The sequence below is a fragment of the Culex quinquefasciatus genome, chromosome 2, assembly GCF_015732765.1.
Source record: "Culex quinquefasciatus strain JHB chromosome 2, VPISU_Cqui_1.0_pri_paternal, whole genome shotgun sequence".
Taxonomy (NCBI): domain Eukaryota; kingdom Metazoa; phylum Arthropoda; class Insecta; order Diptera; family Culicidae; genus Culex; species Culex quinquefasciatus.
Window position 1 is genome coordinate 159304663 of NC_051862.1, and position 18271 is coordinate 159322933.

The 18271-nt window shown below is 34.0% G+C and overlaps 2 protein-coding genes across 2 annotated transcripts in view; both read left to right on the forward strand.

Annotated features, from left to right (window-relative positions):
* The window catches only part of LOC6036051, a 747764-nt gene that overhangs the window by 531840 nt on the left and 197653 nt on the right, over positions 1-18271 (forward strand). The window lies entirely within an intron of this gene.
* Positions 17179-18054, forward strand: LOC119767846. The gene is made up of 2 exons (XM_038257517.1): positions 17179-17554; positions 17612-18054. Exons 1-2 carry the CDS (start codon positions 17331-17333, stop codon positions 17802-17804), a joined length of 417 nt encoding a protein of 138 aa, XP_038113445.1. The 5' UTR covers positions 17179-17330; the 3' UTR covers positions 17805-18054.

Below are 18271 nucleotides of genomic sequence, written 5' to 3' on the forward strand. Positions count from 1 at the left end.
AAGTTTTTCTTCCAAAATATAATTTAATATTGAGGTTGATGCGAAACACAAATTGACTTATTGACATCAAAAAAGGAAATTATCTTGATGCAGCGAAATTAAATTAATAAGATTTAAAAAAAAAACTAGATTAGAAGGATTGCTATGCTTGAATGAGGATATAGAAATTATACGTATCTTGAAAAGGCTTTTTCCTCTTAAAAATAATACATAAAAATAAATAAAATAAATAAAAAATAAAATTAAGGTAAATTTTGGGGTCCACATTATTTTATGATTTCTCAATTATAGTTATTGGAATTTTTGATAAATTCAAATTTACACTTTCTGAATAAGAAGATAAGAGAAGCTTTGGATCATTCGAACTTGAACATCTTACATTGAACATTCAATGTTCTTAACAATTTCAAATTTTCAAATGTTTTTTTTTTCAGATTAGTTTATATAATATTGCTTCGATATTTATAAAATTAAAATTTCCCGGGAATTCCCGCTCGTCACCCTCTAAATGGTAATTATCCTGATCGCAAAAACAAACATTTAACACCGAAGAAAAGTATAGATGTTATGTTTGAATTTTTTATAAAAGTTTTTCAATTCGGTAATATTTGCGTTCGGAATTAAAAAAGATTTTGAAATTATAAATGTCTTTTATATAAATTACAATAAAAATAAAATAGAATCAATTATTTTCAAGGAATCCCGAATTTTCCCTAGTATTTGTTCAATTGCTTTAAAAAAAGATTCTGCTTACAAGCTGTAAATTAAAAAGAAATAGTTGATAGAAACAGCAAATCCTTATGAACCTGCCAATCACACAAAAATAAAATTGCTGTTTCGTTAAATAACATGAATTTTAAATTAAAGGTAAACCATTTTTACTTCCAATCTTCTTTATATAATGCAAATATTGCAAATAACGAAGAAAGTAATATTTTGAAAAGGGGATAGGTTCAAACCATTTTTAAACATTATTCGCATAGGCATTGCAATAAAATTTTGCAATTTTGGTAAATAGATCTGCTACAGAGACTTGGCGCATAAGATAATTTTTATATCTTTGTTTTTAATAGCGTCATTCTCCGTCAACTCATACAGCTGTTGCGTGAAATATTTTTCCTAAGAAATTATTTTGGTCCTTGATCATGAATCCGGTACGACCCCTTTCATTATTGAACTTTCGTTATTTTGTGTTTTGAACTTTTTGTTATTTTAAGTTCTAAAGGATTGCGTTAGTTTTAAATTTATTAATTCAAACTTTCTAAATTTCTAGACAATTTGAAACATTTTCAATCTTTTTTTGCTTTAAACAATTAAACATACAAAAACGTCAAGAAACATTCATAGCTTTTGCGGAAATAGAATAATGTAAACAAGCATACAAAATTAATACCTTGAACGAACTAAATTATTCAATTTAGGTCTAGTTATGGTTCTTATGCGCCTCAGCATGTAAATGTCAATAGTAATAAAACGTTGCGTCGATCCATTTCTTTCCCAAACTGAAACAAAACAAACAAATTTTTACCATCCAAAACGAGCCGCCAACGCTCTGAAAGCTTTCACATTGTGCGTAGGTGCTTTCTGAGTGAAAGCTTCTAATTGGAGCAAAAGTCCCAAAAACCATTTTTCCCGTCGCCAGTCTGCCCAAAACGGGTCGTTGAAGTTATGAACAACATTTTGCTTCTCCCAGGAGTGCACCCTCTCGACCGAATTACCATAATGCAAATCGTTTTCCTTGTCCGGCGGGCGCCCGCCCATACAAACCCATTTTCCTGGGCTAGCGATAAGAAAGCTTCACCCTTAATTTCCTGCAACCACCACCACCTCTTTTTCGTTGGTTGAGGATGTGGTGGTTTAACCCTTAACATTCAAATTGACTGAACTTGATCATGTTTATGTTTGTTTAAAAACAAATAATCTTTAGAACATGCTCTAAAAAAATGATTTTTTAAAGAAAACAAAAAAATGATTGAAAAATAATTGATCAACCAAGGGTTAAGTTGAGTGACTTCCACGGGGATGTTTGCTTTTTCACCTCGCCTTATTCGGTAGCTCAACTATCAAATAATTAAATCATTTGTCACCAATCCACCACCAGGTCGATTAATTTACTTTTCGTCAGTGTTTTTCCGCCCAAGTCCTGAAAGCTGTGTGTGGGGGGAAAGTGGGTGGGAGGGTAAGCAACAAATGGGGTGCCATTTCCGATCCCAATCGGACGACCGCGACCCTTGAAGAGTGACTTCCATCGGAGTTCATCGGGAAATAGGGGTGGTTTTAGTGGGGTCACCACTAGACTTGACTGCTTTTGACTTAAGCTTGGGTTGAGATGGTGTTTTTGTGCTGGTAATTTTCACTTTAAATAATTGAAGTTTTGCTGATTTATAAAATACTCCCGACTTTTTGTTCATAATTTCTTCCAATATTTATTTATGCTAATATTTATTTATTTTATTTATTTATTATTTATGCTAATATTTAAGTTTGCTCAACCAGCAAAAAAAAGTTCTCCACTTGAGTCACAACCCCTGGCCACGATGTTGCCCTTTCAACCTGCGGTACAATGTTAATGGATTTAGATCGACGAGATTTGATAAAAATCTAATAATCGGACTAGCTTTAGCGGCAACAAAGTGCATTACCTCTGTAAGCTGGTGGATTACGATCGAAAAAAGCTGACTGCATCATAAATGCAAATCGCTGGCACTCGATGGAAGTGGACTGATGCAGGCCAGCAATCATATTTTTTGATTGGAATAAACATGAGTAATCGATTGGTGTATGATTTGGCCTAACTAAAACAGCTCAAAGTCAAACTGACTTAAATTGAGTAGACAAGAAAAATGACACTATTCCGTGAAAGACTGTAATTTCTCACAAATGCTAGCCAAGAAATGTTCCGTGTTTGTTTGCATGTATAAAAATAGAAGGTACCAGGTAATGGCAAAGTTCTTTCTGCTTCAACTGAAGAGTTTTGCAGAATAAGTTCAATCTTTTGAGAAGCAAATGAAAGGTTGAAATGATTTCTTAACATTTACTCAAATTAAATCCTTTTTTTAATCTTGTAAATTCTACATTTTTTTAACAACACGATTCAAAACCATTTTAAACGACGAATTAACCTCAAAATAATGATCCCCTATTCTGTTCCAACCACCTCGAGCCAGCCGCAATCATTTACGGTCATCATTGCTACTGCGGTGGGCATAATGCTAAATTATAAGCAATTTAAATCAATTTCTGCCACCGTCCTTCGACCGTTCACGTGACCGACATCTTTGAACCGTGTGATGGTCGATGGCCGCCCCTCTCCTCTCCCCCTCGGAATCAGCTTGTGCTGCCTTTGAGAGGCAAGTGAGAAAAATTTAATGACTTTTTATACGACGCGCCGCCCCATTCTTACTGCCCCCTTTAGGTCTTTTAATGTCTCTTTGGTGTAAGCAGAAAAAAAGTATTAAAATTGGTGGGGAAATTGGTTGGTTCTCAATTTATCTAAATTAACAAATTTTTAAAGAAAACAATGAGGTTCTTTCAAATTTCAATTTTTTGATCCTCCACATATTTTTTTTCTTAAGGTTGGACTTTTTTTGATCTTAAAATCGAAATCTTTTTTGAAACAACTTTTAAAATGTATTGTTAACTAAACAAAATCTTTTGGTATTTTTAATCATTATATTTTAACAAAGATAAAAAGATGACTAATATCCTATTTTGCAAGTTTTTAAACTTCAAATCGTTAGAGCCCTCAATTTCGTTGGATAATTATTTCAGGATAATTGAAAATCAATTCAAGCTAAAAAAAAACATTTTTATTGACTGTCGAATAGTTTAAACAAAGAAATTGCTTTCAAATCAAACGAATAAACTGGTCAAATATATTTTACAGTGTTGCTTATTTAAATATAAAATTAAGTTTAAGTTACTTAATATCTAGAGTAGTGTGGGGCAAAGGTTCGCACCTAATGACAATCGTTCTGTTGCCGGTGACCATACAATATTTTTGATTCGTTGTATTTACCAAATGGTACACTTGTCCATGGCCTTCGTAGTACTTGGATTTACCTCAAATCGCTATATCCGGAGAATCAGGAATTGCTCTAAAAAATGAAGTGCGCACCTTTGCCCCGTGTGTGGGACAAAGGTGCGCACGATACGGGGCAAAATGATTTTTTAGGTTTTATTTGTGTCAAATTTTGTTTTTTATTTAGTTTTGAATAGGAAGTTGTTATTTACTCCAAATCTAGAAAATTTATAATAAATTGACTTCTTTAAAACTAAGTAGGTAGTACTTAAATAACTAAAATTTCACTATAAGGGTTAAAAACCTCACAATTTCCACGTAAGTTTTATTTTTTGGTTAGATTTTGGCAGAACCCAAGCAGACGGAAATAACTAAGGAATAACATTTTTTGTTATTTGAAAATACTAGGCCAATAACACTTTATGTTATTTATAACAAGATTTGTTATTCGTCGTTATGATTTTTTTTTGTTATTGGATTGTTATTGTAATAACAGACTAATAACACTTTTAGCTATTCTTCGAACAAATCTTTGTTATTATTTTTTTGTTATTTTAACAACTAATCCGATCATCCTAATAACAGTCGGAGTTATTCTTCCATAACAAAAAAATGTTATTCCAAAGTTGTTTTGGCTTTCACCCAAATATCAAACCAATAGCAAATGTTGTTATGATAACATAAACTGTTATTAAACTCTTATGCAAAAATGGGTTTTTGAAGAAGATTCCATAACACTTTCTGTTATTTTAACAGTATTTGTTATTGAAATGGCATGAATGTTGTTATTACCGTCTGTCCGGGAAATACTATTTGTTTTAGTGATTTTGAAATAAAACCACCAGAAATAAAAGTTATTCTACGCGTTTGATTTTTTTTTCATACAAAAAAGTATGGAAATTTTAGTGCGCACCTTTGCCCTGCACATTTTTTTAGGAAAATTATGATAAAAAATAAGAAGAACAGGATTTTCAAAAATTATGTATTGGTTTGAAAGGTAATTGGCAAGGCTTAACACCAGTAAAAATGTTTCAAAGATTTCGTGAACCTGAAGTTTGGTAAACCTTATTTTGTAAAATTCAAATATTCGATCAAAATTACCCAAAAGTGGCTTTTGCCAACAACTTTTACAAATTTCATTTTTTCAATTTATTTTTGTAAATACATAAAATTGACCCTAAAACTCCGAATTTGAGCTTTTTAGGTCAAAATTAAGTATTAAAAAAACTTGCAAAAGAGTGACGTTCCAAAATGTTACATAGTAACGGTTTTAGACAAGTTTAGCTCTGAATTTTAAAAACAAACCAAACTATGGGATATTTGTCGATCATTCTCGTTTAGAAAAAAAAATTGAATTGTATTCCGGTTTAATGTCATTTCTAAAGATCTTCTAATGTGAAAATCGGATAATAAGAAACATGCTTTGTTATAATCTTTCAAATTTAAAGCTGAGTTTTCATCACGACTGTAAATTGCATTTAAAAATAATTTGAATATTTTTCAGTATGCTGTTAACTTTTGATTCACTTTCAATTAATCTATTGACATTTGAAAACCGGAAATTGTATAAAGTTTCAAATATAAATAAATCTAATCATTTTTAGAAAGTCATCTGCTGAAAAATGATTTTTTTTGTTGATTTTTTTTATTTTGATGTTTAAATATATTTCCATATTGGTTAAATATATTTGTAAATCATCGTACAATTTTGGAAAAAAATGCCCTTATTTGTTTTTTATTTTATCGCTGGAGCCGTCATATATATTTATAAATTGTATGTCATATTCTATAATGGCTTGAAAAATCAGGGTGATATTTTTTTTTCTGAAATCTATTTTTTAAAGAAATTAATGAAATAAATTCGTCAATACTTGGATATTTTGAAGAACAATTATTGCAAAACAACTGGACTGGTGTAAATTGCTTTTTTGTAGCCATGATGGGTCACATATGACCCAAAAATCGAAATTTATCAAACTAGCGTATAACTTTTGAATAGTTTTAAAATAGTAGTTTATGCAACAAGTTGCAAAAAGAGGATTTTTTCAGCACGAGTCGTACATTTATCCAACGATGTTCACCGAGTAGCATTTCAGTGCTGAAAAGTAGAACTTTCAGCATTTATTTTGAAAAGTGTTGCTATTCGATTCTGTTATTTTTGGTAAAGAAAAGTAGGCTATTTCGTCGTACAAGAATGACAGGAAAAGTAAGTAGTTTCACGACGGAATTGCAAAAATATTTTTTTCAACATTAACAAATTTTTTTATTCGTACCAAATTTGTACAATTTTTATTTCATTATACACAGTAAAAATTGTGTAAATTTCGAAGGTGTTATTTTGGAGGGTTGATTATTACCTTTTTTATAATGTAATTTTACCTCAATTTAGACTGAAAAAGTTACATTACACCAGAAAAGTGGTGAAATTACACATTATCAAATGAAAAAATTACACATTTTTTCTGACATCTCCGACATCCCAGATGTAATATTACCATGATTTTTTTTACTGTGTACATCAGCGGTTCTCAACCTTTTTCGACCAATTCCCCCCTTGGATTATTTTCAAGACCTTCATTCCCCCCTTCATTTATAAATATAGTATCAATTTACAAAAATCATAATTTTGGCTTTAATTTTTGTAGAAAGATAAAAAAGTTCATAACAAAATATTTTTCTACTCTTGCAATAAAAGAACAAATTCTCAGCGATTTGTTTTAACAAATTTTTAATAACCTGCTCATGGTCAATGGAATGCAGATGTCTAAAGAAAAATTTTAACAGCCAGCAAATTTTAAAGAAAAATCTTCTACAAAAAAAACAAGATTAACTCATAACCGAAAAAAAACCCGAACTCGAGAAAATTATTAAAAAAAAAATAATGCACTGCTCATGTTTGAAAGAATGTAAATGAATTCTGTATAACAGTTTTTTGAAAACTGGAACAAAAATATTTAGGAACACTTCATGTTTCAAACAATATAAAAATTCAGAGAAATAGATTTCTTCTAAAAAACATTCATATAATTTAAGTTTTTGACCATTATATTTTAGACATTTTCAAAAATAAAACCGAAAAAAATGGCAAGGAAATTTATTTATTTCACAAGAAATTCAAAAATAATTATAAGCATTAAACTTTGATAAAAGTCCCCTAGAATTTTTTATTAGTTTTTATCAAAAACGTTCAAAACTAAGAATTTATATTGCATCCTCATTCCCCCCCCCCCCAATAATGGCCAAATTCCCTCCCCCCTGGGGGAATTCCTCACCGGTTGAGAAACTTGGAAAATTTTTAATGTTTCACAGCGAAATTAATTTAAAGCTAATATTTTAAGTAATTCAAAAATTTCGTCAAAAAATGCAACATGCTTAAACCCGAGGAGACAATAAAAAAAACAAATGTTATTGAATAAAATAACAGGGAACTTTTAATAACAGAAAGAATAGATTTTTTTATCTTTATTTGTGAAAATAAATACAGTCCAGACTCGATTATCCGAAGGTTTCTCAGGAACTTCGGGTAATCACATTAATCTTCCTTGTCTTCATTTTAGTCATATTTCAGTAGTTATTTGCCTGTTACATTAATTAATGCATTATCAAGTTTGAACTGTAACCATTTAAAATCGAAACTGTGGAATTTACATTTTGATTTAGTAGTTTAGTTTACAAGAAAGTCATTCCACAGCTAGTTGAATCGACACGGCTCAAATCAGGCCATCGGCGAGCTTCAACGCCAGACGCCTTTGAGTGATGCTTCACGTGTTCACGAGCGCTGACGAAAAAGGACCTCTCCATGCAGGGGCACGTCCTTAATGGCACATGTTGTGCGGTGATTTATAATTTCTACCCCACAGACGCGGCGCGGTAGAGCGTCGTCATTTAGGCTGAAATTTTCCCAGCCAACTTTTTCTGCTGCTCGAAATTCCCCCTCGAGGGTTGCTGCTGCTAATAGTTGATGCGATTTGGCCTCATTTGATTCGCCCGTTCAGCTCGCGCGACAACACTTGGCGACAAAATTACAGCTCAAGCTCGCCGTTAATGTTGGACTGCTGCTGGCAGTAAACCTAAAAGTTCAAAGTTTCGTGTGCGCTTTTCAAAGGGGGGGTGCTAGTAATTACCCGGGGGCTAAAGTGTTGCAGCTAATGCTTTGGAAACTTTGTTGATTGGATTTTCTCCTTCGCTGGTTGAAGGAAGGAACACACAATGGCTGCCAAATGGGGGCCCAGCTGCTTGGAAAGTTTGGGCGCCGGCCAATGGAAATTGCTTAAATTTTATATTTATGGTGCAATGGACTTGGACAGATTAGTGGCGTGGTTGAACGGAAGTCGGAAGGTCATGAGCATTAGCAATTTAGCAATGAACTTCAAAGGTTTAATTTTTTTTTAAACCTACATACTAGTGGTCAACAACCTTGCACAAAAGACTAAGGTATAAAAGTCTGCCTAAATGGGCTTTATAAATTAAATGATAGTAGTGTTTTAAGAAACTAATCTAATATTTGAAATTTTCCCTTCGAATTTAATTGTAATATTCATCAATACACGTCAGAGCAATTCTCCACGAAACCCGGAAATGGACATCCTATTTTTTATTATTTTGGGGGTGGCTTTCTTATGATTAAAAAAGGCATTTTGCATCATTGGTTCGTACAAACCTACTAATATTTGTTTTGCCATGATTTATAATTCTCCGTCAGAATCTCAATCGTTTCTACAAATTTTGGCTCCAAGATCTTAGGGTGTAATTCTTTTCATATACTGCATTTACAGACAATAACTGATTTACAATTTCTTGATTTTTTTTATTATTGCAAATGTAATCCACAAAATTTCCAAAAATCTTTTTTCTCAAATGATTCAAATTTGTAACCGAAAAGTACTATATCTTCTTTTCAATAAATGCATCGTTTTCAAGAAAAGTCAGTTGAGACTTTTTTTCTGATAAAAACAATTCTGATTTTCAAAAAAGTGTCCGTTCATGTCCATTTCAAGATTCATTTATTTTTCAAATTACTGGTACAATTTTCGAATCTATCACATTTCCCCGAAACCCATATTACCGAGGGACTAATCGTCCACATCCCCGAATGACATTTCCCCGAATGGGCCACAATCCCGAATGCCACTTACCCGATTAGTCATATCCCTGAATAGCCATTTCCCTGAATACCATTTCCCAGAACGCGGTCAAGCGGAAATGCCCGGTGCCCCGTTGACCGCATTCGGGGAAATAGCATTTTATAAGAAAAAAATTGATGGCAATTTTTATCACATCAAACTACATACAATATTTCTTGAAATTTTCTTATTGGCCTTGAATGATCAACATTCTTTTTGGCTTCATTCAGAACAGTCGTAGCATTTTAGGGGGGAAGGGGTAGTGAAAGGTTTGGTACTATTCATTCAAATGCAATGAATATTGTTACAGACAATTTTTTATATATTCTCAAAGCAAATACTTTTTTCTAATAGACATGATAATAAAAATACAATAGAAGTTTTGTTATTTTTTATGATTCAAAAAACATACCGTGCGATTTTCGTAGTACAGAACCCCGTTCACACTGACATTGCTGGTTTGGGATTTGGCGAAAAGTATAATCAACAAAAACTTTAAATAAAATTTGTACCAGTCTTATGTACCTACTTGTTCGATTTTTGGGTTCTTGAACAAAATTCGAAAAAAGACAAATTTCCTTGCAAAATCCTCAATAACAACATCTAATTATGCGGTTGAGTACAAATGTTAATTGAACAAAAAAAAATCTAGTACTGTCCAGACTCGATTATCCGAAGGCCTCGGAAAAATTTCACTTCGCTTTTTATTGTCGAGCTTAAGTATGACCCCTGAACTACGTTAAAGTGATTTAAAACTTTTAAATCCAAGATGGCGGCCAATATGGTAGTGCTGAAATATTGAAAAAAAAATGCATTTTATTATTAAATAGGCAATCAACTATTCAAATTTAACTAAAATGGGGTTGCAAAACTCAAATTAGATGTTTAAAACAAGAAAAAGAAAAAAACGAAAAAAAAATTGTTCGTGATTCGATTATCCGAAGTCTTATACAAACCTTCGGATAATCGAACTTCGGATAATCGAAACTTCGAATAATCGAGTCTGGACTGTAATTGGGTCCTAAAATTAGGATTAAATTTGTGATAATATTTTTCACAACGATAAAGCTTATTTTTCTAAGCACAATGACCCTTTGAACGACAGCTCGTTCCAAACGGCCCATAGTTGATCCATCGAAAAAATGTTGTCTTGTCAATAACTTTTTTTTGCTTAAAAATGAAAAAAAAACGTTATCAGAAATGGTTTTTAATCGTGTTTCTTCCCGTTATTCATTAAAATTAACAAAGGGCTTTACTACCCAATTTCAAACATTTAATCAACAGCATACCCGAAAAAGCTGTTTGTTCGGTAAAATTGAGAAAGAAAATAACTGTTAGTCATGGTAAAAGGCTTTAGCGAAAATGATGATTAGGGGATATGAAAATTCGGGAATATTTAAATTTAAATAAACGGCAATTGGCGTAAGTGTCACTTCGGGGAAATGGCATTCGGAGAAATGGCCGATTAGGGGAAATGGCATTCGGGGATATAGCCAATTAGGGGAAATGATATTCGGGGAAATGGCATTCGGGGATATAGCTGATTAGGGGAAATGATATTCGGGGAAATGGCATTCGGGGAAATGTCATTCGGGGAAATGAGCTAGACCCCAATTTTCAATGATAAAAATGAAATCTATGTTTTTTTTCAAATGCATGTATACTTAACATTGCAACCTAGCTTTGAAAATGAGTTTATTTGAAATATTGGAAAATACAAAGATTTCATGATATTAATTCAATTCGGTTTTATTATTATTTATTAAGATACATTAAGTTTTTTGAAAGTACATAACCCCAAACCTTAATCGATATCTCAGGCTCTTCGTATTTCTGAATAAAAATTAGAAATTGTGCTGTAAAGAAAAATGCTTCGGAAAAGCAATCATTTTATACACTCAAATAAATGAGTTCGCGTAAACGTGAACACAGTTCATGCCACCGGGAACCAGGAAGAAAACTGTTCAACTTTTATAGTGCATTGCACCATGAAAGTGAACAGTTTTCTTCCTGGTTCCCGTTGGCATGAACTCTGTTCACGTTTACGCGAACTCATTTTTTTGAGTGTAGTTTTAATTTTTAAGTTAAGTTCGCTATCTTATAAAATAAGGGTTATTTTATATTCCATTTAAGATATTTTCGTGATAATTCCTGTCATTAAAATTATTTATGCTTCTGACAATGAAATGAAATGAAAATTTCATAAATAAAATACAAAAAATAAAAATTTTAGATTTCAGATTGATCAATATGTCAAAAAGCTTTTTCTGAATTGAGCAAACTTTTTTCGCTACGTTAAATTCATTGAAACTCATTTATAATAATTTTATCTACTAAGGATTGTTTTAAACGAATTTGATTTAAACGTCTTTTTAGGAAATATAGAAAAAGAGTTGTTTTCTACGATTTCGCAAATCGACTTTTCTTTGTTTTTTTTTTTTATTTGGATGAAACTTCGTCCATGCCTTTCCTATGTCAAAAGAAGTCTTTTTGCATCGTTAGTTTTTCCACACAAGTCTCTATACAATTTTGGGGGCAACTTCTTTTTTATCTTTTTTTCGTTTTTTTTTTTCATTTTAAAATAACTTCTCGAAAAAAATCACCCATTAAAAAAATATTTGTGAAAAGCTGAGGAAATTTCTTACAATTATATCCCTGAAACTTTGAAAATCAGGCAATAAGTTTCTGAGATACAGTCTCACAATGAATTCAAATTGATATTTTCATTGTTTTTTCTAAGTGTAACCCAATTTTTAACTGACGATATCTCGGAAACTTTTGGTCTAATTTTGTTTAAAAAATAAAGCATTTGTGAATATTATTTAAAAAAAATTAAATCAAGCTTCACTTTCGAAAACGTCTACAAACAGATAATTTTCCTATTTTCTTAGTTAAGACCAAATCAAAAATTGTTGGAAATATGTTTATTGAATGGATCAGAAAATTTCGTAAAAGTTAAATTATTTTTTATATTTAATTAAATTAAAAATTCATGGTACAGAATTTAAAACATTAACATACCCATTTTGAATGACCAGCCCCCAAAATTGTATGGAAAAACGAATGATGCAAAATTGCTTCTTATAACAATGCGTGGACAAAAAATCATCCAAATCAAAAAATAAAAAATTCAAAATTACGAATAAAATTGTGACATTGTAGAAAACTACTTTTTATTAACAACACAAAGTTTACTTGAAATGCACTGGAAAAATATCTTGAAATTATTTTAAATCAATAAACTTGGATATCAGATAAATTTTTAGTACAGAAGTGAACTTGAATCATAAATAAATCTAATTCCCCTAAATGTTGATAATTCAAGCTGGAAATCCTGCTTGGCAAACAGGCACATTCGCTTATATTATACAGAAGCCTTACCCTAAATACACATTAAAGACATATTTTAAGGGTGGTGCACCCATCAAAAAGGAAACTTTTCCGTCAACATCCGTTGATAAAATATGCATGCCGGATCACACGCACGACAATAACCGACGAGTGCCAGCGCGCCATCCTTCACCATTGAGGAACTGAAAAGTTTTCACGCTGAAAGGGACTCTAAAAAGGCTTTAATCCGGGGGAATTCGGAAGGCGTGGGAACTTTTGTGTGTTGGGCTCAACCAAAGAGCCACCTACAACAGTCACTCTTGGGGAGCCTTCGAGGAGAAAGTTTTCGGCAGATTCTTCTTCCATTGAGTGGTGCCACCCAAGACATGGTCCCGTAATTGGTATGTGGTGTTCCGTGGGTCGTCGTCGTCGTCGTGGGTGTAAATCTTTCCCCGTGGAGTCACTAGTGAAGGAGGTAAAAGGTGACGTGATTTTGGGGAAAATTTTCCCAACCATAATTCAGGGGAAAATGGGCGAGTGTGTGAAAGATTTTTGTCACGTGGGTCTGCGCTAAGCTTCGATGGGAATCGAATTTTTCCGCTTGAAAGGCGGACTTGCGACTCACGTGGCATGAGTTGAGATTTTCAATTGAAAGACATTTAATTGTTGAAGTTATGATTAATTCTGATAGCACCGAATGCTAAAAAGACCAAACATATTATTTTTTGTTGAAAACCATTTTGCAGTATAATTTAACTTTAATGGTCGTAATTTTGGTTAGTACAATAAGATATAAAAAGCAACCTATCTTTGAACAGAATGATTAACATTCACTAAAATTTGCAAACTCTTCCGGTAGAACTTGTTTCCATGGAATATCTTTGCAGTGGCAAAGCTCGTTCCTTTTTTGTCATCTGAACCCCAAAAGCTCGCATCACACACTTTTAAGATAGTGTCACGCATGGCTTCCACCGTCTTCTCACGGAGTTGGTGAAGTACGTCAGCTGAGGGAATATTAGTTCTCATTTAAGGACGTGAGTTCCATGTCTAAAGAAGGTAAAGTATCGAGTTTGATGTCAAATTGTTGAATATTTGAATCGAGTATTTGTAATTCATTCAATTTTATTTCAATGCAGCACAGGTCATCATCCTTCATCCTTTTGACTACAATTTTGACTTCAGGCACACTTCAAGAATTAATTAGTACCAATCACTGTGCAGTGAACTTTCGACCTGAGGTCATATTTCTCGGTAATACTTTCAACAAATACTACCGCCCTCCCTCCCAGAACGGGAATCTTTGCATTCTCAGCACTAATTTGAAAGTCAATCACAATCAAACAGCGCCATCGGTGTACGTCGCCGTCGACATCGAACAAAGGGGTTTCAGTTTTCGGCGAGCAGAGAGAATTTTAAGAATTTATCATCAATTTAAATATTCATCGTTGGGTTGAGTGGAAATGGGGGTACTGCTTGCAGCGTCGAGTAACTTGCTGGATGCTTCAAGTGACTTCAATATCTAGTGGAAGGTGGACATTGGGTAATTCTCCACCATTTGTTCCGACTTTTGTTCGATTTGTGTGATACTTTGTCCTAAGGGATAACTTTTGTCCCTGAGCACTCCAAGTCCATTTTTCGACATCTCGTAACGGAGGGACGGTACGACCCCTTCTATTTTTGATCATTCGAAAATAGACGTGTCGAAAAAATATAATAATAGTTTCAAAAACACTGCCATTTTTCTTTACCCGGCAGTAATTTTTTTTTTGGGACATGGAAATTTAATGTTCTTTTCAAATCTGCAATAACCCAGAAGGGTTATTCTTTCTTTTAAAACATTTTTTTTTTCATCTTAATATTTCGTGTTTGGCAGGGTTTTTAAGAGTGTATCACGCAAATCGAAGAAGGGTTAGAGCAACTTTTTCCGATTTCGTATGAGTTAGTGGAGAATTACCCCAAAATGATAAATATTACTTCAAAATCAAGACATAAAAATGATTAATCTTAGCTGAACCAGCCTCCGGCAGTTAGCTCATTAATAAAGATATATAATAATAATAAAAATGATGAATCTTGAAAAATAATTACAAATACCATGATGAATCATAATGTAATACTAGTAGGGGAACAGCATCTAATTTCAGCGTACCTCTAATGTTGGCAGGTCAGAACTTTGGCATTCAATTAAAACTAATTAATAGCGTTTTCAACTGAAATCGAGTGATCAATAGCTCAATAAGAAGTGAGCAAGCAAGTTTCTATCAAAAGTTTTGCAAAATTAGTAATTTAAATAGTGCAAATCAGAAAATTTGATGGAATTAGGAGCGAGTGCTTAACCTGCCAAACATACGAGAAATTCCCCTAGGCTTAGTGATTTTTCAAGCACAAAAATTTAAAATTTCACAGGGACCTTCCCAAGTAACATTTTTTCCAGGAGTTCTACAAGAACTCTTCAAGATAGCTACAGCATAGCAGTTTGGACCGTGGTAGGATAAAATTCTCTTCAAAACTTCTTCAGGAGTTTGGAAGAGTACTTGAAGAGAGTTTTATCCTACCGCGGTCCAAACTGATATGCTGTAGCTATCTTGAAGAGCTCTTGTAGAACTCCTGGAAAAAAATGTTACTTGGGTTAATTTCAAAACAATGAATTTTACGGAAATTTCACGGAACCTGAAAAATGTTCAAGTAACCGTGTAAATCTTATAACAAAATTACAGAAATGACTATGTTTTATTACAGATGTTTATCACCAAATATACTCACCACTTATTTCTTAAAAGGGGTGGTTTATAGATGGGCTCTATACATTTGAAACGAAATGTAGAGCATGTTTATTCTTATTTATCAAATTGCATTTATTTATATTTTATTAATATAGCTAACAAGTTTTCACTGATTTGCTTCTATTTAATCTTTTTACATTTGATTGAATGTCATATCAATACCAAATTTAACAATGATGACACTCCAAAATTATTAAAATAATAGTTTTCTGCGAAATTTTCCCAGTAAATATATTTTTTAAGATTTTCATCTCTCTTTTCAAAAACTTCATTTGAAATCAAGAGGCATATGTAACGAAATCATCAAAATTGTATTCAAGAACAGAACATAAAACAAAAAAAGTAATGTTTTTGAACTTCCACGGAAATCACCATATACACTCAGAAAAATCTTAAATGTTTAAACAGGTGATTTTAAAGGTTAAAAATACTATCAATTTAACGGTGCACATCAACCAGAGCTTTTGCACTCAGATTTTTGTTACAGACATTTTAGTATCTTCGAAACTACGGGTACTATCGAAATATTTTTTTATTCATCCCCTAAAGTACTGTCCACAAAGTAATTTACAACAAAGTTTGATTTACTATACATTCCCGTTATTGCAGGATTGGTTCCGTAAGTTTGAACCTTTTGGAATAAGAAGACAACAACTTCCATCGTTGCTGTGCACCCTTAATCCTGACAAGCCTAGCTTGAAACTTCTAATTTCTTGTAAAATTATATCTTTCTAATGAAATAGCAGTCAAATTTATATTATAGCTTCACAGCAAAAAATCCGATGGTAAAATCGCATGCAAAAGCATGCACATCACCTTCGTCAAAATAAACACTTAATATTACACACTGCATGTAAAATTTTTGCAAACACAAAAACAAAGTTGCAACCGACGGGATTCAAACCCAGCACCAACAGTAAGGACTGGCGCCTTAGCCCACTCGGCCATGAGACCGATGTAAAGCTGCAAGGATAAACGCATATATGAGCTTGACATTTCGGTTAAGTAGGTTTCCCATACTGATGGGCTACATATTTCAGGGTGTAAAATCACATAAAATTGCATAAAATAGTGCAATATTTACTTTACACCCAGGCCTTTTACACGCAGCTGGATTACTACTTTTTAAGCTGTGTTATGACAATATGACAAAATTTGTAAAGTATTCTAAACTCACTTACTTTATAAACTATTAATGAAAGTTGTAAAAAGCAATCTGTTTTCTTAATATTTTTCATTTTTATTTTCATTTTTGCTTAGTACTGGGTACTGATACTGAATGTTACTTTTACAAGAATGTTTGCTTTAAATTGATTTCTAAAAATTAATTAATTCGATTTAATAATAATTTGCGAAATCTTTTGAAAACTTATCACAACATGCATTCAGTCATTTTATCAAATGCATTCATCCCTGCACAGTGTTCGGAATGGCAAAATTAAGTGGAATAAATTGATAACTCCTTTATTTGACGTCCTAGCCAAATGGTGTCTTCGGAAAAGTTGTTGTACTTGATAAAGGCTATCTTTTGAAGTTACTGACATACAGGGTGACGACCTTCCAGGGTGTCAACCAAAAACTAACTTTGTTGGATGACGTTGTAGGGCTTTGGTGTCTTCGGCAAAGTTGTAGAGGAGAAAATTTCATGGAAGTTTAACGAAGGCGCAAAATTTGTAGCTCACAATCTACTTGAGATACACGCCATTTTTGCAAAAATGGTCCAAAAAAGCGCTTTTTGGTGATAACTTAAAATGTTAGTGTTCGGGCCGGCACGTTGGCCCCACGGAAAAAGGCGGAATGTTCAAGGGTGGACTGTATGTTGGATCCGATGGCCGTGGGTGTGATGAAGAAAACACTCGGACTTCTTTAAAAACTACTTTAATTAACAACTAATTAACTTAAAAGCGTGTAAACTCTTCCGAGGGTGAAAAGGAACTGGTACCGCAAAATGGCGGTTTTTTCTCTCGTCGTCGTCGTCGCTCGTTGTTCGTGTCTCGTTCGTTCTCGTTCGTCTCGTCGTTTTGTCAGCGTCGCGGCAACGTCGCGCCGTTGCGCGTTAGAAAGTGTGCAGTGATGCTAGTTGTAAGTTTTTCAATCGAAGCAATCTGGTTGCTAAGTGTTGCCAATAAATCTGACACTTCCAGCAACCAACATACTCCCCCGGGCTGGGAAGAAGTTTCCAGCCAAACTAGTTACTTGCGCAGGAACGGGTTACAAATGGCCAAACCTACGTTGACCGGAAATTGGGGCTGCAGTTCACCGTGTACGGAACCTTGTCCAGCAATGACCCAACCAAGGTGAGTTTCGCGTAGATCCGGTTGATTGCCATCTAACTCAATCAGGCCCGTTTTCAGCAATCGGAAGAACATCGTGACTCCCAGGAGCATATCGATTCGGTTCGGCTTGTGGAAATCCGGGTCTGCCAGCTGGGTACCAATGGGTATTGGCCACTCCGTGATGTCAACCGGCGAAGACGGCACCGTTCCGGTCACTTTCGGAACGACGAAACACTGTGCGTTTGCGGTAAAGTTGCTGACCCGTGACTGAAGCTGAACAATTACGGACTCCTTGGCGTAGGTCTTAACATCCCCGATGCCGCAGATGGGAACGTTTGAAGCCGTTTTTGGCAACTTCAGTCGAGCTGCCATGGATTTTGAAATAAAGTTTACCTGTGATCCGCTGTCCATAAGGATGCGACACGGCACAGGTTGGTTCTCGTTGTCACGCAAAGTGACCAGTGCTGTGGGCAACATGGCGTTGACCATCGGTGCTTTGTGACAGGATGGTGAGGGTTGCGAATGCGGTTGGCCTGAGATTCTGGACGCAGGTGGGTGCCGGTGTAGCAGCGTGCTGTGTCTTCGTTGACACTTGCGGCACGAGTGCTGGGATCCACATTCCTTCCAGTGGTGCCCACTCCGCAAGCAGTTTCGGCACAGGTTCTTCTCTCTGACCGCAGTCATGCGCTGGGACACCTTAAGGCCATTGAAGACAGCGCACTTGAAGGTCAGGTGACG